The sequence below is a fragment of the Balaenoptera ricei genome, chromosome 2 (genome assembly GCF_028023285.1).
Source record: "Balaenoptera ricei isolate mBalRic1 chromosome 2, mBalRic1.hap2, whole genome shotgun sequence".
Lineage (NCBI taxonomy): Eukaryota > Metazoa > Chordata > Mammalia > Artiodactyla > Balaenopteridae > Balaenoptera > Balaenoptera ricei.
Genome location: NC_082640.1, coordinates 185,260,458 through 185,281,553, shown reverse-complemented (window position 1 = coordinate 185,281,553; position 21,096 = coordinate 185,260,458). Strand labels below are relative to the sequence as shown.

General features: G+C 49.2%; 2 protein-coding genes and 1 non-coding gene across 11 annotated transcripts in view; 1 reads left to right on the top strand and 2 right to left on the bottom strand.

The window, feature by feature from the left end:
• Nucleotides 1-3,358, bottom strand: part of TECPR2 (tectonin beta-propeller repeat containing 2) — a 99,628-nt gene extending 96,270 nt beyond the window's left edge. For all 8 annotated transcript variants that reach the window (XR_009501023.1, XR_009501024.1, XM_059915035.1 and 5 more), the window contains exon 1: nt 3,212-3,358. The gene's annotated coding sequence lies outside the window, so the exon portion shown is untranslated. The remainder of the gene's footprint in view (nt 1-3,211) is intronic.
• Nucleotides 3,359-3,361: 3 nt separating this feature from the next.
• Nucleotides 3,362-17,367, top strand: CINP (cyclin dependent kinase 2 interacting protein). Of its 2 annotated transcripts, none has more exons than XM_059915046.1 (5): nt 3,362-3,474; nt 6,787-6,955; nt 9,255-9,384; nt 15,499-15,628; nt 16,558-17,367. In XM_059915046.1, the coding sequence occupies exons 1-5, from the start codon at nt 3,468-3,470 to the stop codon at nt 16,758-16,760; spliced, it is 639 nt and encodes a 212-aa protein (XP_059771029.1). In that variant the 5' UTR covers nt 3,362-3,467; the 3' UTR covers nt 16,761-17,367. The 2 variants fall into 2 exon arrangements, with proteins under 2 accessions (XP_059771029.1, XP_059771028.1); XM_059915045.1 differs by lacking the exon at nt 3,362-3,474 and adding an exon at nt 4,228-4,309.
• On the bottom strand, nt 8,414-8,529 carry LOC132361659 (U5 spliceosomal RNA). The gene has a single exon (XR_009501932.1). It is a non-coding gene; the product is annotated as a U5 spliceosomal RNA (small nuclear RNA).
• Nucleotides 17,368-21,096: the final 3,729 nt, after the last annotated feature.

Genomic DNA, 21,096 nt, shown 5'->3' with positions numbered 1-21,096 from the left:
AAGGGTTCTCTCCAAAATCTCTAGGAAGTGACAGTTAGTCACTCCCTGTTGTACAGTCTTTTTTTGTTTTTAACATCTTTATTGGTATACAATTGCTTTACAATGGTGTGTTAGTTTCTGCTTTATAACAAAGTGAATCAGCTATACGTATACACATGTCCCCATATCTCCTCCCTCTTGCATCTCCCTCGCATACAGTCTATTTTTTTTTTTTTTAATTTTATTTATTTATTTATTTATTTATTTATTTATTTATTTATTTATGGCTGTGTTGGGTCTTTGTTGCTGGGTGTGGGCTTTCTCTAGTTGCAGTGGGCGGGGGCCACTCTTCGTTGCGGTGCGCAGGCTTCTCACTGTGGTGGCTTCTCCTGTTGTGGAGCACAGGCTCTAAGGCATGCGGGCTTCAGTAGTTGTGGCACTTGGGCTCAGTAGTTGTGGCTCGCGGGCTCTAGAGCACTGTGTCAGTAGTTGTGGTGTATGGGCTCAGTAGCTGTGGTGCACGGGCTTAGCCGCTCCGCAGCATGTGGGATCTTCCCGGACCAGGGCTCGAACCCATGTCCCCTGTGTTGGCAGGCGGATTCTTAACCACTGTGCCACGAGGGAAGCCCAACATACAGTCTATTTTTGAAGTCTGGCTACAACATCCACTGTTCTTTTAAATGTTAAAATCTTATGGCTGAACATAATGAGATGGAGGCAGTCATTTATCTTCCAGATGAAGTTTTGTCACTTTTCTGATCCCAAGCCCGCCGGCTAGCCAGTGCTCAGTCTAAAGCCTGACGACAGCGTGAAGTTGAGCAGTTCAGCAAACCGGTCTGCATCCAGCTTCATCTCAGGCCACTCTTCCATCCACGTACTCCACACTGCAGGCACCACAGTCCCGGAACACACCACGACCTGTGTGTCTCTGCAAAGTCCCTTTCGTTCCTTCCCCATCCCCCACACACATCTTGTAAGAACAAGTTCTCCACAGGAAGCCTTCAGCCTCCCTCGGACACTCAGTTGGTCTTTCTCTGCTTTCACGGAACGCTTTGCGGGCAGTTATCACACAGCACCATCATGATTTGTTCTCTATCTCCCTCAATGGCTTCTTTCTACTCTTCATCTACAGCCTGTTCATCCACAAATTTGCAGCGCTTCAAAAGACCAATGGGGAGTGTGGTACAATCAACGCTCAACACATATTTGTTGAATTAATCTCCCTCAAAACACTGTGCCAGAATTCCCCAAGTATGACAGAACAAAATATAAATAGCCACTCTACCTCAGTTACGTCCATCATTATGCAAAACTTCACTGGTCTCTTATGTCTGGATCCAAAGAATACGTTCACTTAAAATTGACACACACTTTGAACAACAGCTCACTTCCACCTCAGCAGTTCACAGAGCCATCAACTACTCCCTCTGGATTCTATCAAGCTCCTTGAGCTCCACTGTATCTAGAAATCTCTCCATGCTTGACTCCAAAGCTTGTCTTCATTATGTGTGTAACTGTTTCTTCATCTGTTCTTCACTTATTCTAAGTTTAATCAACTGCTCTGCCTGACGCCTGTTTCCTTCCCTTTTTCCTCATTAAGTTCCAGGAGCCATTTTGTTCAAACTACATAGAAGCTAATATGAAGTGAGACCTTCCTCAAACTTGAAGTGTAATTTCTCTAAGAGAAAACTGAAAACAAATCCAGTAGGAGCCAATCTTCTATTGAAAAAGACAATGTGACAACAAAATAACTTAAACCTAACAAAAGCTACTTACTAGTCACTCCTTCCGAAGAGGACTTTCCTTGTCCCACCACCAGTCTCCAAGCCAGTCCTGAAAACTCAAACAGAGCATCCCCTGTATCTATTCCTGCTGGTTCTCAAGTGTGAAAGTTCCCTGAGGGCAGGGACTGGGTCTGTCTGGTCCACCAGAGCATTCCTAGAAGCTGGTACTGTGGCTGGCATACAACAGGCCCCAAATAACTATCTGCTGAATGAACCAACAAGAGATGTTGGCAAAAAAAAAAAAGCAAGGTCAGAGCTTTATCAAGGTACGTTGTAGCTGGGTGAGAGAAAGTACAAAATGCCTTGCAGCTCCTTGCAGGAGTCACTGGTGACCACAAGGGCTACAGTGGCTTTATTCCCAGATTCTGCCCATGCTGGGATCTGGGTTTGGGGATTTCCAGAACTCCTTTCCTTAAAGTTCTCAAGACCTTGGCTACAAGGAGGAAGTCAACCCCAAGGGCAACTGATCACTCCAGCAGATAAGGCAAAGGTGCATCCATGCTGGTACCCCACACTACGCCTACAAATGTTAACAGAAGCAACAGAACAGAATAAAATTCCTAAATCTCAGCGAGAGAGTGAGGAAGAACAAAGAGCAGGGAAGAGAAAAGGAAGTAGGGTATGCGGGTAAGGAGAGCAGTGGCTAGCCTTTACTGAAATGGACCGCGTGCCAGGCACGGTGCTGAGCAATTCACACGCACTGACCCGTTTAATCCTTCTACCAAGCCAGAGCTAGAAACTATTACCATCCCTACGTTACTGATGATGAACATGAAGTTTAGTGAGACATCACTTGCCCTGAGCACACAGCTAGAAAGGGGCAGCGCTGTGAGCCGGGTCTGACTCCAGGGTACCCCACTCTTCAACCTGCACTCACTATTCTGCCTCTGAGGCCTTAAGGCAGGACTGGGAGACGAGTCGTTCATTTATCCATTTAACGAACACTTACTGAGCACCTACTGGGTACATGCCAAGGCGTGGTGCCAGGCGCTGGTGGGTGGATGAAGGGACGGGGACTGAGAGGGTCGGGGGATAGGACGCAGCGCCAATCATAAGACCACGGAGCTCGGCGCCTCGGGCCGGCGGCGCAAAGGGGATGCGAGGGTGCGGCACAGGGGAGGGAAGGCGCGGAAGGGGAGGGGCGAGCGAGCCGGGTCGCGTGGGGCGGAGGGCCCGCGGGAGGCGTCGGCAGACCCGCGGCGCCCAGGAGGGGTGGGCGACGACTACTCCCTCGGCGGACTGCCGGCTTCTGCCGGGCAGGCAGCGTGGCGCTTCGTGTGCCAGGGCATTCGGCCTCGGCCATCCGGCGCGGGCGAGACGGAGTCCGGGAAAGGGGGCGAAACGGGCAGTGAGACCCTGAGGCGAGGGAGGGTGGCCCGGGGGCTGCGTGAGCGGCGGCGGGAAGGCCGAGGGAGGGGCGCGGGGGCGGGCGGCGTCGCGGGACTCACCTCCCGCTGCAGCCCCTCCGGACTCTTCGGCCCCGCCGGGCCGGAGGAGGCGGGGATGAACTCCGAACCGCGGGGGCTGCCGGGAGCCCGTTCCCTGGGCAACGGGGCCGGCACCGACGAGCAGCAGCTGGCTCCGCCGGCGGCTAGAGCGGCAGAGCCTCAGGAGGGGGCGGGCGGGATCGGAAGTGACGTAGACTGACTTCTGGCGTGCGTGGGCGGGGCTCCGGGTCTCTTTCCCGGGATCTCTGCGGCCAGCATGGAAGGTGCGTGAGAAGGGCAAGTTCCCCCAGGCAGGGAGGGTACCATTGTTATAGTTTGATCTTCGGGCTGGCCTGAGGCCGGAGGCCTCCCGGGTTGAATGACGGTCCGTCCCTTGCCCCAGCCCAGCCCGCTGGCCCCGATCAGGCTCTGCGGTCGGCCCGGGAGTCAGTTTTGCCGAGCCTCGATTTTTTCATGTGTAGAACGAGATGATGCAAAGGAGTGTCAGCAGATCCTGACACTCAAATTGTAATTGTCGTTATAAATTAGGACCAGCGGAGCACTTTCCCTGAACTCCCCTCAGAATTCCCGGCCACAGAGCTTTCTGCTTGTAATAAAAGCTATCATTCAGCGAGTGCTCGCTGTGCGCCAAATCGTGTTCTAAGTACTTTCAGTGGATCAGCTCGTTTGAGGCGCACAGCGATCCCATGAAGTAACGTCAACAGGTGGGGAGTCGAGGCTCGGAGGGGATAAGTAACGTAGCCACTGTGCTACTGCCCTGCCCTGTGATTGATAACTGATCTCTTTCCCAGCTAGACTGTGAGTTTCTTGAAGTCAGAACATTGTTTTTGGTTCCTAAATATGTGCTGGGTATGGGTCAGACACGATGAATCACATGTGGTCCTCGCCCGCAAGGAGCCCCTACTGGAGGAGGGAAACCCTTAGAAGATTATAGTACAGGTGGTAAGAGCTTTTTCTCCATTTAACACATTCTAGTCAGCACCTACTACGTGCTGAGATTATGAGAGGGACCAAGACAGTCTTAGTCCCTACTCTGGTGGAACTTAACAGTCTATCAAGGAATGTACTGGACATTAAACAAGCAAATACACTACACTGGTGAGTGTCATGAATGAAGCTGAATGAAGTACAGGGTGTTCCAGATATATAGTGCAGTGAGTCCTTACCCAACCTGCGGATCCAGGAGGACTTCTTTGTGGAAGTGACTTTCTAAAAACCTACATCAGATCATGTCACTTCCCAACTCAAAGCTTACTGCTTGCTTTCCATTGACTTGGAATAAACCCAAACTTCTTATCTTGGCCTATAAGTTTCTAGCTGTCTGACTGTCTCCTCTCTCTCCATTTCATTCTAGCCACACTGGTCTTGTTCTTTTCTCACACTCACCAAGCTCATTCTCACCTTAGGGCCCCTGCTGTTGACTTCTCATCATTCAGGTTTCAGCCTAAATGACAACGTCTCAGGGGTTCATGCTAACACAAGACCCTGTTTTATTTTGTGGCACTTATGATCTAAACTGATGATCATCTAATTGTCTGTTATCCACCTCATCTTTGGAAAGTAAGTTCCATGAAAATGGTCCTGGTCTATCTAATTCAGTCACTTCAGCCCCCACAGCTGGCATAATGTAGGCACTTGGCGAATATTGGTTAGTTGTATAAGTAAAGAGTGAATGAAAAATCAATATGATATTTAAAAGTGGAGCTCCTAGGTTACCTAAGGATGGGGGCTGGTTGTCAGGGGAACCAATCATGTGATTAGAGAGCTGGAACTTTCAGTCCCACCCCCACCCCCCAATCCCCCATCTCCAACAAGGCAAGAGAGGCTGGAGGTTAAATCAGTCACCAATGGTCAGTCATTTAATCAATCCTGCCCATGTAATGAAGCCTCCATAAAAAAACAAAAGCAAAGGGTTGTGAGAGCTTCCAGGTTGGTGAACAGGTGGAGACGCAGGGAGAGCGGCACTTGGAGAGAGCTTGGCAGCTCTGTACCCCTGCCCACGTACATTACCCTATGCATCTCTTCCATCTGGCTCTTCCTAGTAATCTAGTAAGTAAAATGTTTTCCTGAGTTTTCTGTGAGGCACTCTAGCAAATTAATCAAATCCTAGGGAGGGGGGTCTTTGGAACCTCCAACCTATAGCCAGTAGGTCAGAAGCACAGGTGACAACCTGGACTTGAGACAGGTGTCTAAAGTGGAGGCGGGGGAGAGTGTTACAGGACTGAGCCATTAACTTGGGGAATCTGATGCCACCTCCAGATAGATAGTGTCAGAATTGAGTTTATTGCTTGGTGGTAGTGGGAAAAACACGTTGGAGAGGCCCTTGTGGTAATACATCCTATGCTGGATGCTTGCCACGTGCCAGGCCCTCACACCCTCACAGCTTTACATATATGTATATGTTTTTTGGGGGGTTTTTTTGGCCATGCTGCGTGGTGTGTGGGATCTTAGTTCCCCGACCAAGGATCGAACCCACGCCCCCTGCAGTGGAAGCGTGGAGTCCTAACCACTGGACTGCCAAGGAATTCCCAGCTTTATATATATTATCTGATCTTCACATCAACTCTTTGTAGTAGATATATTTTATCCCCATTTTACAGATAGGCACTTTGAGGCTCTGAGAGGTTAACTAACTTACCCAAGATTGTACAACTGGCAGTGACAGAGCTGGGATTCAAACCCAGTCATTCTGGTCTTCAGAGTCTAGACTCCAAACTGTACCGCCATTGTGTGTGCTGGATTGCTTAAGGGGCCTCTCTCAGAATTTGGACCTTATCCTGTGGGCCATGAGACGCCTTTGAAGGATTCTAAGTAGAGAAGAAGAGAGGGCACGGGAGGGCTGGGAGGGCCCAAACAGCCTGAGTGGTCTGGATGTTGCTTCCCACAGGAGCTGGGATCTGGGTGAGTCCTGGGGTATGGGCAGCGTTAGCCCGAGGAAGGAAAGAGCTTTCTAGCAGAGAGAACTGCACATGCAAAGGACTTTTCAAGAGCTGCCAGTAGTTGATTTTAGCTAGAGATTGAGGGGCTTCAAGGTCGGGGTTGAGGTGAGTGTTGAGGCAGAAGAGCCAGGTCCTGAAGGCCTTTGGACCTCCTCCTGCATTCCTAGCGTGGAGATCATCACTGCATCTCTGGGGTTCAGCCTTGTCAGTGTGTTGGACTGATGAGCTCTGCTGACCCACAAAGCTCCGAGCAAACGTCAGGTATCAAAGTTCCAGAGACTGGAGAGTGGGTGCGGTAAGGCAGGGGCATCGGAGCCCCGTAGCAGACAGTCACAGCTCCACCTCCTTCCCAACCTTTGAAAGTGGTCAAAGTGCTCGGGGTAAAACTTTGTGGAGCCATTAAGCTTCGAGAGGATTCATATATCTGGTGAGAACTAAAAATGTAAAAACAATTGTGTTTTGTCTTGTTCCAGGGACTTTCACATTCATCCACACGTCTTCATTTCCACAACGTGATTTGTCCAGTGGATGTAGTGTTTCCGATAGTTTTACTGTTGCAAATTAGAACAGTTTGGTTTTTCCCCCCAACCGTGATCATGAATTTCATAATATTATGTTTCTTTTGCTCCCTATCAGCAAAGACTCTTGGAAGTGCAACGCCCAGAAAACCTGTCTTATCTGTCAGTGCAAGGAAAATTAAGGACAATGCAGCCGATTGGCATAATTTAATCCTGAAATGGGAAACCCTCAATGATGGAGGTTTTGCCACTGCAAATAATATTGCCAACCTGAAAATGAGTTTATTGTAAGTACCTACAAAGTGTGCTCTGTGCGCTTCACCCTTAATGATTGGGCAGAAATTTCATGGCAGTCTTGTAGAATGGGAAGGGTAGTCTCTAGGAACATGGATAAATTATATAAAGTGAAAAAGCAAGTGATAAAATGATGCATGCAAGTATGAACTGTGTGTGTACATTTTAAATGCAAAATTATACTACAAATTGTTCATGGTTATATCTGTATATAAAATTATAAAAATGGATTGGAAGGATACAGACTCAATTCATGACACTGGTATCGTCTAGGAAGAAGTATCACTTCATAATGCTGCATTTTATTTCTGTGGTATTGTGATTTATAGTAAAAAAATATATATGTTTGGTCTTTGTCCCTGTTCCTGACACACGGCTCTTAAAACCCTTATAATTTCCTTAGGGATATGAGCAATGGGAGAATCTTTAGTTACGCTAAGATTTGTTCTTTTGTTCTCCAGTTCCTGGAATAGCTCCAGAGTGATAAAGGGGAAAGGAGTCTCCTGTCATCATAACAAGCCCCTTTCTACACACCTGAGTTCGTGTTAATGAGGGGGCTTCTGGAAAACCCTAAGGAGGGAGGCAGTAACCACGTGATTAGAGTTGGCACTATCAGCCCTACCCCCTTACCTCACCTCTAGGGAGGTGAGAAGGGCTGGAAGTTGAATTAATCACCGATGGCCAATCATTTAATCAATCATGCCTTCATAATGAAGCCTCCGTAAAAACCCAAAAGGACGGGGGTTTGGAGAGCTTCTGGGTTGGGGAACCAGAACGCTTCCATGTGCCTGAAGGGAAATGTACCCCAGACTCCTCAGGGACAGAAGCTCCTTTGCTCGACCTTCCAGACGTTGCCTTGAGTACCTCTTGTCTACAGGTATATGAATAAAGGATACGAATAAAGGATATGAATAAAGGATATTTGTATATCCTTTGTAATAAACCAGTAATCTAGAAAGTAAACTGTTTTCCTGAGTCCTGTGAGCTGGTCTAGCAAATTAATTGAACCCAAGGAGGGGGTCGTGGGAACTTCCAATTGACAGCTGGTCAGTCCTAAGTACAGGTAACAACCTGAACTTGTGATTGGCGTCTGAAGTTGAGACGGGGGCAGTCTTGTGGGACAGAGCCCTTACCCTGTGTGATCTGATGCTGTCTCTGGTAGACAGTATCAGGATTGAGTTACATTGTAAGACACCCGGCTGGTGTCCAGAGAACCTGAGAATTGCTTGGTGTGGAGAACCGCCCCCCTCCCTTTGATGACCAGGTGTCAGAAGTAGAGAGGGGTATTCAGAGCAGAGGAGACACACAGGGGCATGTTTTCCCTTAGCAAGTTCTTCTAAAAAGACAAAGGAGTTATGAAAAAAAACTGTTGGCAGTTGCCAATTCTAATTGGAAGATTTGCTTTACTGTTCTTGCACTTTCCTATATTTATGTTTTTGTTTTTTTTAATCAGCTTTGCTTATGCAAGGCCTCCAAAAATGTAAGCAAGACTCAAGCTTGTTCCTACCCACGAGCATCTTTAGTAAAATGCGAAAGATTTATATGATCTGAAGAGAAACATGAGTATGGATCTATATATGTGTAGTTTTAATTTCTCAGTGTTGTAATTATATATTTGTATATCTTTGTCTACGGGCCAGGGTCTAGAGTCTTAACTTTCTGGCCTGGGCCCCTGGCTCTTCCCAGTTCTTTCAAACACATCACACACGTCGGCCTTCTGCTGCCTTTTCCTGCTCAGCAAGTTCCATGAAACAGTTCTTACCTTACTGCATAAGATGCTCTCTGATATTTTCTATTCTAATGTTTAATTTTTTTCCTTAAATTTCTTTTTTTTTTTTGGCCGTGCCGCACAGCATGTGGGATCTTAGTTCCCTGACCAGGGATCCAACCCATGTTCCCTGCAGTGGAAGCGCAGAGTTTTAACCACTGGACCACCAGGGAAGTCCCTAATTTTGTTCCTTAATTGTTGATTGTGGCCCCACTAGATTAATTTCAGGCGCTGTGGGTCACAGCCTTCCGTTTACAAAACGCATTCCTAGCTGTTGGACTCTGAGGAAATGATCCGTGTCTTGCCCCCTGAGGATGCCACAGGGCTGGATTGAACTGACTTGTTCTGGACACATTCGTTGTATATATAAATAACATGTAAACGTGATGACGTGAAACGACGCCAATGGAAAAAGTCGATGATGACATAAGTACGTGGATATTGAGTTTTCGAGGGTTCATCACAACGAAATGAGGCAAGCCTGTGGAGTGTATTTTGTTCCCACTCGTTTCCATCTTGTCCAGGAGCAAAGACACGATAGGATTAGAGAGCAGCAGCCTGGCTTCTGATGAAAATGCAGAAAAGGAGCACCCAGAATACAGCAGGGAGCTCGAGATGCTGTGCGAGGGGCTGCAGACCACCCTGGATGCTCTGGTAAGGTGCAGGGATCCCCGGGTGTCGCGTTTGCACAAACGCCTCGCAGCGTTCCACGTGGTGGGTCGTGCTTTCCTTCACCAGGCTTTCGTTTTTCCTTCCTCAACCTCCTCCGTTGGTCTCTCTCGCTCTACGTGTCCCGTAAATCTTGTTTCCCAAGATGCTGTCCTAGACCTTGGTTCTTTTGGTCCTGCGTGTTGCCAGGGCAATTTCACCCACTCCCAGGCTCCACAGGAAGTGTGTCAGGCTTTGGGGACCCTGCAGGCACTCTCACCTCTACTCAGCGACAGTACGGAGGCGAGTGGGTGCAGCTGTGTTCCCATAAAACTCTATTTATGGATGCTGAACTTTGCATTTCAGATAATTTTCATGTGTCACAAAATATTCTGCTTTTGATTTTTTTTTTTTTCCAACCACTTAAAAATGTAAAACCCATTCTTAGCTCAAGGGACACACAGAAATAGGCTTTGAGCTGGATTGGACCTGTGAGGCTTGATCTCGCACGTAAGAGATGCTCTTATATGTTGTTGAACTAAAGTCTGGGTGTCAGTACCCACCATGCTGGCCGCCACGTGTGCACGAAGCACCTCATCTCGGCCAGACACAGGGATAAGGTGTTGCACACCTTTGAACTAACTAACTAAAGCTCCCCACAAACATAGAAAGTCTGTATAGTTTAACCTTTCTTGATGGAAATGTTTCTAATGTTTTACATGCTTCCTTGCCTTTTTAAACAGAATATGTCAAATATAATTGTATTTCTTCAAGATACCACTTATTCAAAGTTAGGGTTCCACGTATTATGAGGCAGACTATAGGTTTAAGAGTTTTTCAGGAAAGAAGCACTGCCCTTTTAAACATCACATCCATTGTAAGATGTAATGGTTTCTGAAACATTAAAATGAGAAAAATAAATAGTGCATTGAGAACATTTTGGTGATTTAGCCTTTTCTTTGATTGAAATGCAATACTGTCTTCAGGATATTTTGCCGTGTATGGGGCTATTTGTCTCCTCTAAATAAATGATTAGGTTTTTGTAGTTGTCCCGTCTGTTTTGTGTCCCGTCTGCCTTCGGGTTGTGCTGTGATAAGAAACATTTGCCCCCCTGCCCAGGCTCTCCACCTGGTGCTCAAGCAGGAACAAGACAGGCCTGGGTCATCAGTCACTTTGTTTTAAGCCCCACTCACAGGAAGCCTGGAGGATAAGGTGTGTGGGCTTGATGTTTTCTTTGTTTTATCTCCAGGTTCACAGCTGTGTCTCCAGTAGTTGAGTTCTAGACCTAGACTTCTGGACCAGTAGAGAATTAACACAGGCAGAGTAATCAATCGAAATTTCCAGAATGACCCAATTGAAAACTGACCACGTGTATGTTTTTTTCCCCAAATTAACCCATTTGATTATGGCAAGTGGTTTTGTTTGGACCAAGCATGGGCACACATATTGCTTGAAAGAGAAGAAACTGAATGGCTAAGTTCCTATATTGAAATATTTTATTTATTTATTTCCTGGTCACACTTAGCTTTTTTTTTAATTAATTAATTAATCTATTTATTTATTTATTTATTTTTGGCTGCTGCGCGCGGGCTTTCTCTAGTTGCGGTGAGTGGGGGCTACTCTTCCTTGTGGTGCGCGGGCCTCTCATTGCGGTGGCTTCTTTTGTTGCAGAGCATGGGCTCTAGGCGCGTGGGCTTCAGTAGTTGTGGCACGCGGGCTCAGTAGTTGTGGCTCACGGGTTCTGGAGCGCAGGCTCAGTAGTTGTGGCACACGGGCTTAGTTGCTCCCTGGCATGTGGGATCTTTCTGGACCAGAGCTCGAACCCATGTCCCCTGCATTGGCAAGCAGATTCTTAACCACTGCGCCACCAGGGAAGTCCCACACTTAGCTTTTAATTGTCAGTGTTTGTTGTTGTTGTTTCATTGAAGTATAGTTGATTTCCAATGTTGTGTTAGTTTCTGGTGTACAGCAAAGTGATTCAGTTAGACATATAAATACATATTCTTTCTCATATCCTTTTCCATTATGGTTTATTACGGGATATTGAATACAGTTCCCTGTGTATACTGAAATACTTTTAAACAGCCAACAAAGTTACACACACGATGCTGGGCTCAGTCGTTTGTCGTTCGTTAGATGTGGCAACACTCCCACCAGAACCTCTTCATCCCTGACCTTCCATCTTCCTTTCTGGCATAAAACGTTTCACAGAATCCCCAAACTGGGTTAAAACGAGAAACACTTCTGACGTATACTAATGTGACTTTTATAAAATGTGAAAACCCTGGGAAGGATTTTGTTTCTAAATGCCATTTGGCTTTCTTTAGTTCACAAGTCCTCATTTATAACTCTATACATATGCACACCTCGTTAGGGAAGAGCGTCTGCGCAGGACGAGGGGGAAGAGGCATTTTGCCTTCCATTTCAGGCATGTCAGGAATGACTGACGGGTTTTACTTGTCCATCCTTGGTTCTCCCCATTAAGTGGCTGTCTGGTACCACGGGACCCGTTCCTCAGTCCCACTGACCCGCACGGAGGAGGGACGGCCTGGGAGGATGTTAGGAGGTAGAGTCAAGGTCCAGAACATCCAGCCAGCGGCTTGAGGGACTGAGCAGTAACAGGTGACACGTCCTGTCCCTGGTCCCTCTACCCACAGCACGGGTCCAGGGTGAGGGGGCGTGGCCTGGCAGGGCAGCTGAAAGTGGCTGCAAGGTTTTAGGTGACTGTGTGCCCATAGTGACCTGAGTTCCCAGGGTCTTCAGACAAAGCCTGGGCTGACCACGGGTGCTAGTTGTCAGGCCCCAAAGTTCTGCTCCAGTGAATTTATTCTGTTTTAAAGTGGTTTGAGGGACTTCCCTGGCGGTCCAGTGGTTAAGACTCTGCACTTTCACTGCTGGGCGTCTGGGTTCGATCCCTGGTCGGGGAACTAAGATCCCGCAAGCCGTACAGCGCGGCCAAAATATAAAGTAAAATAAAGTGATTTGAGAATTAGTTCTCATTCTTAGGTTCAAAACCATGTTGATGTTATAAGGATATTGATATTATTTTTCCTATTTTCCTCCATCCTTTAGAGAGAATGGTTTCCCAGACTTGACTTTGTCTTGAATCTGACATTGGTAGAGGGTGGAGGCACCCTTGTCCCTAAGCTGGACGAACATCTCGAGGTGTGGGGTGTTGGCTTTGGGAGGGGACGTGGAGCTGAGAGCGTGTCCAGCTGCTGTCACTTTAGGGCTGCACGTGCGTGAGACTTTGGTATTGTCATTGATGAATGAGCCCCAGAATGGGGCTGGCACCTCTGGCCCGGCGGTGTCAAGCCTACAGGATTTTCTTGGCTCTCCTGACCTTTATCAGCTTTTCTTAGCATTAGGTGGAGCTGCTGCAGGACGCAGAGGAGAGGGTTTAGGATTGGGTGTCAAGAGACTTGGGGTCGGAAAGCGTGGTATCAAGTCTTGGCCTCGTCTTTCCCTAGCTCAGCAACCTTGAGCATTTTCCCACCTGTGGTACGGAAATGATGAGTCCTGCCTCTTGGGGTTGGGTCAAGTGAAATATCGAACCTGGAAAGATTTGGGAAAGGAGTCTAGTCCTTTAAAAATTAATGTTCGCTAAATTTAGTGCATGCCTCTTCAGATGTAATTGGAGGGTGGTTGAAGGACTAAGTGCAAGGAATTAAGATTTTTTTTTTTTAAAAGGAATTCCTTTATTTTTATTTTTTATTTATTTATTTATTTATTTTTGGCTGTGTTGGGTCTTCGTTTCTGTGCAAGGGCTTTCTCTAGTTACGGCAAGCGGGGGCCACTCTTCATCGCAGTGTGCGGGCCTCTCACTATCGCGGCCTCTCTTGTTGCGGAGCACAAGCTCCAGACGCGCTGGCTCAGTAGTTGTGGCTCACGGGCCCAGTTGCTCTGCGGCATGTGGGATCCTCCCAGACCAGGGCTCGAACCCGTGTCCCCTGCATTGGCAGACAGATTCTCAACCACTGCGCCACTAGGGAAGCCCAGGAATTAAGATTTTGACGATTTATATATCTTTGCTTATACCCCCTGTGTACATAAAGCTAAGTCCATACTTAGGACCTAGACTTGTGGTCTTAGTAGACCCATGCTGCTGATATCTGGAATCTTTGTTACTTCACCCATTTGTTTTACTTAACAAACCCTTACGTAGCTCCGACCAGGTGCTCCACAAGTACTAACTTAGTCCCCCGACCCCCTGTGGAAGCAGGCACTTTGTCTGTGCCGCAGCACAGAGCCTGGCGTACACTGAGGTACCGTCCATGTCACGTCCTCACCATTTCCTTCCTGTGTGAAGTGTGTAGGGCTGCCTTTCATTATTATCATTTTATAAACAAGGAAACAAGCCTCAAAGAGGTTTCAGTAAACTGGAAACAGAGCAGGACCCTGTGGGGCTCCTGGGCATGGAAGCCTTTCCGTCCCCCGTTTCTTGTTTGTAGACAAGACTCCAGCCTCCATGACCTTCCCTGAGTTCCAAAGGGCAGGTTCCAACAGTTGCTGAGCAAAGGAAGAGCAGCCAAGAAACCACCTGAGGCGAGATTCAAGGGACCAGGGGCTTCCCTGGTGGCGCAGTGGTTGAGAATCTGCCTGCCAATGCAGCAGACACGGGCTCGAGCCCTGGTCTGGGAAGATCGCACATGCCGCAGAGCAACTGGGCCTGTGAGCCACAACTACAGAGCCCTGGTCTGGGAAGATCCCACATGCCGCGGAGCAACTGGGCCCGTGAGCCACAACTAGTGAGCCTGCGCGTCTGGAGCCTGTGCTCCGCAACAAGAGAGGCCGCGATGGTGAGAGGCCCGCGCCCCACAATGAAGAGTGGCCCCCGCTTGCGGCAACTAGAGAAAGCCCTCGCCCAGAAATGAAGACCCAACACAGCCATAAATAAATAGATAGATAGATAGATAGATAGATAGGGAGGGAGGGAGGGAGGGAGAGAGAGAGAGAGAGAGAGAAAGAAAGGAAAGAAAGAAAGAAAGAAAGAAAGAGAGAGAGAGAGGGAGGGAGGGAGAGAGAGAGAAAGAAAGGAAAGAAAGAAGGAAGGGAGGGAGGGAGGAAGGAAGGAAGGAAGAAAAGAAAGAAAGAAAGATTAAAGGGACCAGAGAAGCTCATCAAGATTAGGAGACGACCACGTGAGACCAGATTAAAGGAGTGCAGGCCCCACACACACTCTAATCTTACCAGCAACCCCACCCTTGAACTGTTGCTATAAAACCCCTCATCAAATCCTCCCGGATTGGGGACACATAGTTTTCCAGGGCAGGAGCCCGCTGTGTCCCCCTTTGCCTGGCAAAGCAATAAAGCTATTCTTTTCTACTTCACCCAAAACTCTGTCTCCGAGATTTGACTCGACACTGGTGCACAGAGGCCGAGCTTTTGGCATTAAACTCAAAAGGCAGTTCATAAGAGTCAGAAATGAGGGACTTCCCTGGTTGGTGCAGTGGTTAAGAATCCGCCTGCCAAGGCAGGGGACACGGGTTTGATCCCTGGGGTCCAGGAAGATCCCACATGCCATGGAGCAACTAAGCCCGTGCGCCACAACTACTGAGCCTGTGCTCTAGAGCCTGCGAGCCACAACTACTGAGCCGGCGTGCCTAGATCCTGTGCTCCGCGACAAGAGAAACCACCGCAATGAGAAGTCCACGCACGGCAATGAAGAGTAGCCCCCGTGTGCAGCAACGAAGACCCAACGCAGCGAAAGATAAATTAATTAATTAAGTTTTAAAAAAAGAGTCAGAAATGAGCTCATTTAATGCCTCTTCTCCTTTCATTCTGTAAAAGCGAGAGCCTGCCTTGCCACCCCTCCAGGTCTTCGGTGCTAAAAAATTAGTGATGTTCGGAAATCTTAATGAAGCGGGACCCAGCAAGCTTCCTCTTCTCCAGCACTGGAGATGTGGGCTTTATTACTGAAGTAATCCAAATTAGTGAAGTCGTAGCAACTGTCAGTCTCCTTCTCCCTGGAAATTTGCTGCACATGGAGGTAATGGTGTTGGATCATTGGACTTACGATCTCAACAGACTTACATTTCTTAGCTTTGAAATATTAGAGTTATTGAATCTAAGACAGGATTTTAAATAGTAATCTCATATTCTAAATTAATATCTTTTCAGACCAAAATACAGATGAAAATGGAAAAGCTGTCTTCCACTACCAAGGGGATTTGTGAACTAGAAGATTACCATTACAGGGAGGAGGGAAAACGGCCCCTCCTGTTCCACACGTGGCCCACAGCCTATTTTTGTAAGTAGTTCTTTCTGCATTGATTTTCAGGGGTAGGTTATGAAAGCATTTGGTGTCATTTAGATCTGGCCCTCTAAGAAGCTGACAGGCTTTGAAATTCAATTGAAGAGGATCCATTGGGAAGGAAGGAGATGAGGACATCTTAGAGGAGCGTTTCTTCTTGCCTTTAATTACCTACTAATCAGCAAGGAATATTAAATGTAATTAGAGACCCATGAAGCAAGTTCCCATTATTAGCCCTTTAAGGCCAACAGGTAGAATGCAGTTTGCCTCCTCTGTAGAGGCAGCAATCTCGTTTTTGTTTTTCAAGAAGGATGGGTTTTTGCTTTTTGTTTTGTTTTATTTAAAAAGTACATGTTGGGGGGGTCACTTCAGCCAGCCCCATGGAAGAAGACTGCTGGGAAAACAAACTCCATTACTTAAATAAGCTGTGAGGTAAGGGCTGTTTTTTTGCTTTATTAGTTTAAAAGAAGGACTAAGCTATTTGATGTTGCTTTGAGATTTAAATAAGGGAGAAAATCACCTAATGTAACGTGTTTATTGAACATTGTCAGTTTGAGGTCAGTCTGCTACGTATAATGATTGCCAGTTCCTAAGAGTCCAGTGGAAAAGGTAACAGGTACTTTTTGATTTCATGACACTTATTTACCATGTTATCTGATTCTAATCTGCACCGGCTGGAGCCCTTCTTCCTCTTGTGCTGTCGCTGACTCTAGCTTTTAAGGAGGAGCTTTGCGAAGTCCCTGGCTGTCCAGTGGTTAAGACTCAGTGCTTTCACTTCGGCGGGTGCGGGTTCCATCCCTGGTCTGGGGATTAAGGTCCCGCAAGCTGCGCAGCGTGGCCAAAAAAAAAAAACAGTGGCAGGTCGTCCCTAGTCAAGGGTACCCCCTTGAACGCCACTGTTCAAGGACGGCTCGCGTTCCTTTCAGACGAGGTCTCCCGCAAGCTCTCCGACATGTACGGCCGGGAGCTCCGCCTGAAGCGCACCGTCGTGGAGCAGCTGGCTCACACGGCCGACCGCGACCTGGCGCTGAGCTTCCTCTCCATGTGGCTGCACCAGCCCTACCTGGAGGCCGACAGCACGCTGCTTCTGGAAAGCATGCTGCTTGAAACGGGCCACCGAGCGCTGTGACCTCCCAGTGCGGCTCCGCGCACCTCCGGGCTCTGGACCTCAGCTTCTGCAGCTCCCACGGCGGACGCTCCTTCGGGTGGGCCCCGTGCCGCACCCCGGGATCACGGCCCCTGCCGCACCCCGGGATCACGGCCCCTGTCGCACCCCGGGATCACGCCCCGTGCCGCACCCCGGGATCACGCCCCGTGCCGCACCCCGGGATCACGGCCCCTGCCGCACCCCGGGATCACGGCCCCTGCCGCACCCCGGGATCACGCCCCTGCCGTACCCCGGGATCACGGCCCCGTGCCGCACCCCGGGATCACGGCCCCTGCCGCACCCCGGGATCACGCCCCGTGCCGCACCCCGGGATCACGGCCCCTGCCGCACCCCGGGATCACGGCCCCTGCCGCACCCCGGGATCACGGCCCCTGCCGCACCCCGGGATCACGCCCTGTGCTCTGGCACAGCCACCCACTGACCTTAGGATCTTCCAGACCTGATCATTTCACCAGCTCTCTGCGGTTATCACTGCTGCCTGCCGTCCAGCACTCAGCGTCATCTGCACCTATTATGAATGTGTCACTATGAAGACTTCTGCCCGAAATAAATGAGTTCCTCAACAGAATGACTAAGTGATCTTGTTTTTGTAAATTAGGTGTATTTTACATAGATTACATTTATGTAGAAAATCCCTGGTTTAATATTTTTGCGTATTGTTTAAACTGTGGGACCGTATTAGTTTTGTAATCACAACTAATCTTTAAAGTACCGTAGAGTCACTGAGCAAAGACCAGCATCATGGAAATGAAAACTGGCTCCCAAAATATTACCCCTATTTTTGTACTGAGGCTGTGACAGGCCAAGTGAAGTGTCTTCCATGTCATTCTCCAGGCATAAATCCTATAGTTTGGCAATATTTGCAACCAGATATCAGGGGTCAGTCCTGCCATTGCTCCCCAGAAACAGAAATCTAAGAAACTTCATGCTGTGTGATACAGGATGTAGCCTCATGAAACTGAACTTCTAGCATCCCAGGCAAAGAACAAGTGCTTCCCAGGCAAAGAAAGAAAATATTCCCCAAATAAGACTTTATATATGATGGGGATGTATTTTGAGCGAAAGGCTATCTCACTGTGTAAGTTGGCGTAGCCAAAGCATTTAAAGGCAACATGTCTTAGAATTTCTCTTTCCTTTGCAGTATTTATTAAAATCTAACCCTCAGAAAAGTAGCCTGTCAGATGTCCTGCAGTCTGGAAACCGCCTGGTCAGCATTCGGCACAAGTGGCAGCCTGCCCCCTGCTTCCTGCAGCTTAGACAGCAGGCTGCAGTCCTGAGCCAGACAGGCGGGACGGGCCCTCCGAGGCACGAGGTCAGTTTTATGTTTGGGGTGGGGCGTGGTACTTAAAGCACAAATGCTCTTCAGAGGAGACCCTGAAGAATTTCTAGCCCTTTCTAGGACATTTCCTGTGTTCGTGATGCCTCGTCCCCGGACACCCAGGTTGCCCAGGAGAACTAATGGAAACGATCAACGCTGCTGATGCCAAAACCCCCCCTCTGTGCACTAGCACTGAATTGAATCTCGCAGACAGAGTTTGCGGTGAGGTAGAAAAGAATAGCTTTATTGCTTTGCCAGGCAAAGGGGGCCACAGCGGGCTAATGCCCTCAAAACTGTGTGTCCCACCCTGGGGTGGGGTTGCTGATAAGGATGAGGGTGTGTGCAGGGCCCTCGTTCCTTCAGTCCAAATATCACCTGGCATCAGGCGGTATCATCGAACTGTGGCCTCTCTGGAATAAAGAGTGCTTCATCAAGTAGTTAACGTCTTCTGTTGGTTGGGGGTTTTAGTTCTGCAGAAGAGCTCAAAGGTAGTGTTACGTGTACCCCTTGAGGAGGAAGCAGGACCCTGCCCCAAGGCTGCGCTATTGTTTCCTGACTTCTCCTCCCTTGTCTCTGCATCCCCTCCGTTCCCTGATTAGCGACTGTTTGAACCTGCCCTTTGGAACTCAGGGAAGGCCATGGAAGCTGAATGAAACCAATTTCCTACAAACAAGAAATGGGTGACATGGAAAGACTTGTGCCCGGGAGTCCCACAGGGTCCTGCTCCGTTTCACTGCAAAGGACAAACGAGTGAATGAGCCAAGTGTCCCGTGGCATTAGCCCAGGGGTCCCTCACACACGGAAGAGGCATCAAATTGACGGAAGAGCTCTCGGCTGTTGAGTTTGCTGAGTTCCAAAGTCATTACACAACTTATAGGACAGTTTCTATCTGAAAGGAACAATGAAGCCATTGGAGAACCCATATTGGACTTCTAAGCATAGTGGATTGATCACCAGATTATCTGCTCTGCCTCTGGAAATCTTGCGAAATAGACAGTAAAGAAATATTAACAGGTAGAATCCACAAAAACAGAACTGGGTTGGGGAAGCAGTTCAAGATGAATTCACGATAAGTACATTTAATGAAAACTAAAAAAAAATTCCCTCTTTCTCTCTTTCCAGGAAACACAAAAGCTTAGACAAACCATGAAAGTAATCACAAGGTACCGAACACAGCACAGCTGTGAACAACAGTGCACGTCATCAGTGATAATGTGACCTCTGTTGATCAACCACTCGTGCTATTCACCAAATACTCCCAGACTCCTGCCTTCCCGGCCCATGGAAAGCCTGCACTTCAGTGCCCTTGGGGTTGGGTGGGACCGTGTGGCACTGACGTGCCTCTCCTGGTGGGTCTAACCTCTCGCGGAGCTCTCTCCCTCTGGGGGCGCCGCCGGCAATGCTTGAGTTCTGGCTGCCCCTGCTGGGTCCCCCACCGACCTCTGAGTGACACGACTTGGGAGCAGGAGACACACGCCCCTCTGTTGTTTCAAGCTGCTGAGGTTTTTCAGAGCTGTTACTACCACTCTCCAGACTGACCCGAAGCAGTTTTAACCCCTCTGGGGGAGGGGTTTGGCTGCTCGTCCTTTGGTATCGACTCTCCACTTCATTTAGGTGTTACCTGGCATGTGGCTACCAGTGGAGGAGGAGGTCTCAGAGCCTTCTGTGCAGCAAGGTGTGGCCACCGCACTAGCGAGACGTGAGCAGAGGCCCCGTGTGCGTCTTCCAGATCACGGCCCTGGCAGGCCGCGCGCTCCTCCTGCCCCTCCTCACTTCCCGGGCGATGGAGCAGACACACGAGGCGGCGAGCCTTCCGAGACCTCTGGGAGGATGGCACCCCAGGTGCGGAAGCGACCTGGGTCTGGACCACCTCTGGAGCAGAGCCACCCAGCTCCCTGAATGCCCAGTGGCTCACATGTGTACTTGAGAGGTGCCACGCTCTGGATACGTCCCCCCAAGGTCGTGTGTTGAAGTCCTAACCCCCACGCTCCAGGACCCCAGGACTGGACCCCCAGTGGTTTCGTGCGGCTCTGGGTTCCCGAGAAGTGCCCGAGTCCACAGGATGTGCTGAAACCGAGCGGGGCCCAGTGGGGCTCCCGGGCATGGAGGCCTTTTTGTCCCCCGTTTCTTGTAGGCAGGACTGCAGCCTCCATGACCTCCCCTAAGTTCCAAAGGGCAGGTTCGAACAGTTGCTAATCAAGGGAGGAGCAGCTAAGAAACCACTGGAGGCAAGAGTAAAGGGACCAGAGAAGCTCATCAAGACTAGGAGACCCGGCCACCCGAGACCCTGCACACCCCCTTATCTTATCAGCAACCCCACCCTTGGGAGGTATTGTTATAAAACTCCTTATCAAATCCTCCTGGGTTGGGACACATAGTCTTTCCAAGGCTGGAGCCCACTGTGTCCCCCTTTGTCTGGCAGAGTAATAAAGCTGTCCTTTTCTACTTCACCCAAAACTCTGTCTCCGAGATTGGACTGGGCACTGGTGTACAGAGAAGCTGAGCTCTCGGCACCAGTGCCACGGCCTGACCCTCGAGCCCGACGCTCCTGAGCAGCTGTGGTTTACTCATTCCGTCCTGCAGGGACGCCCGCCCTCCTGTTCCTGTTGGACCCGCTTTGCTATCAAGTCAGAGGACCGGAAAACGCCCCCAGTCACTGAGAGGGCTGTAGACAATGCGGCCCCCCAAGAATAAAGCCCGCCCCTCCACAGCGGGCCTGGCGGGAGCACAGCACCAGGGGGTGCGGCCCACGACCCCCAGCTCCGCCTGCCCGGGGTCTCTCCTGACAGTCTCTGCCACTGGGGGCAGAGGACAGCTGTGCCCTCTTGATGCTCTCGTCTGAGTGTGGGCAAATGGCCCTCCCTTTCTCTCCCCGTAATAGAGCCAAGGAAAACATTCCAAAAAAAGAGATCTTGATAAGTGACTTTACATGTGGGACATCAAAGGACTGGGGGTCCCATCCCTATGCCTCACTTTCCT

What these genes read in the sequence shown, in the direction of transcription:
- CINP (XM_059915045.1), top strand. Translation starts at nt 4,273, where the DNA reads ATGTACTGGACATTAAACAAGCAAATACACTACACTG. An exon ending in AACCTGAAAATGAGTTTATT is followed by an intron (nt 6,956 to 9,254) that starts GTAAGTACCTAC and finishes CATCTTGTCCAG; the next exon opens with GAGCAAAGACACGATAGGAT. An exon ending in AGACCACCCTGGATGCTCTG is followed by an intron (nt 9,385 to 15,498) that starts GTAAGGTGCAGG and finishes ATATCTTTTCAG; the next exon opens with ACCAAAATACAGATGAAAAT.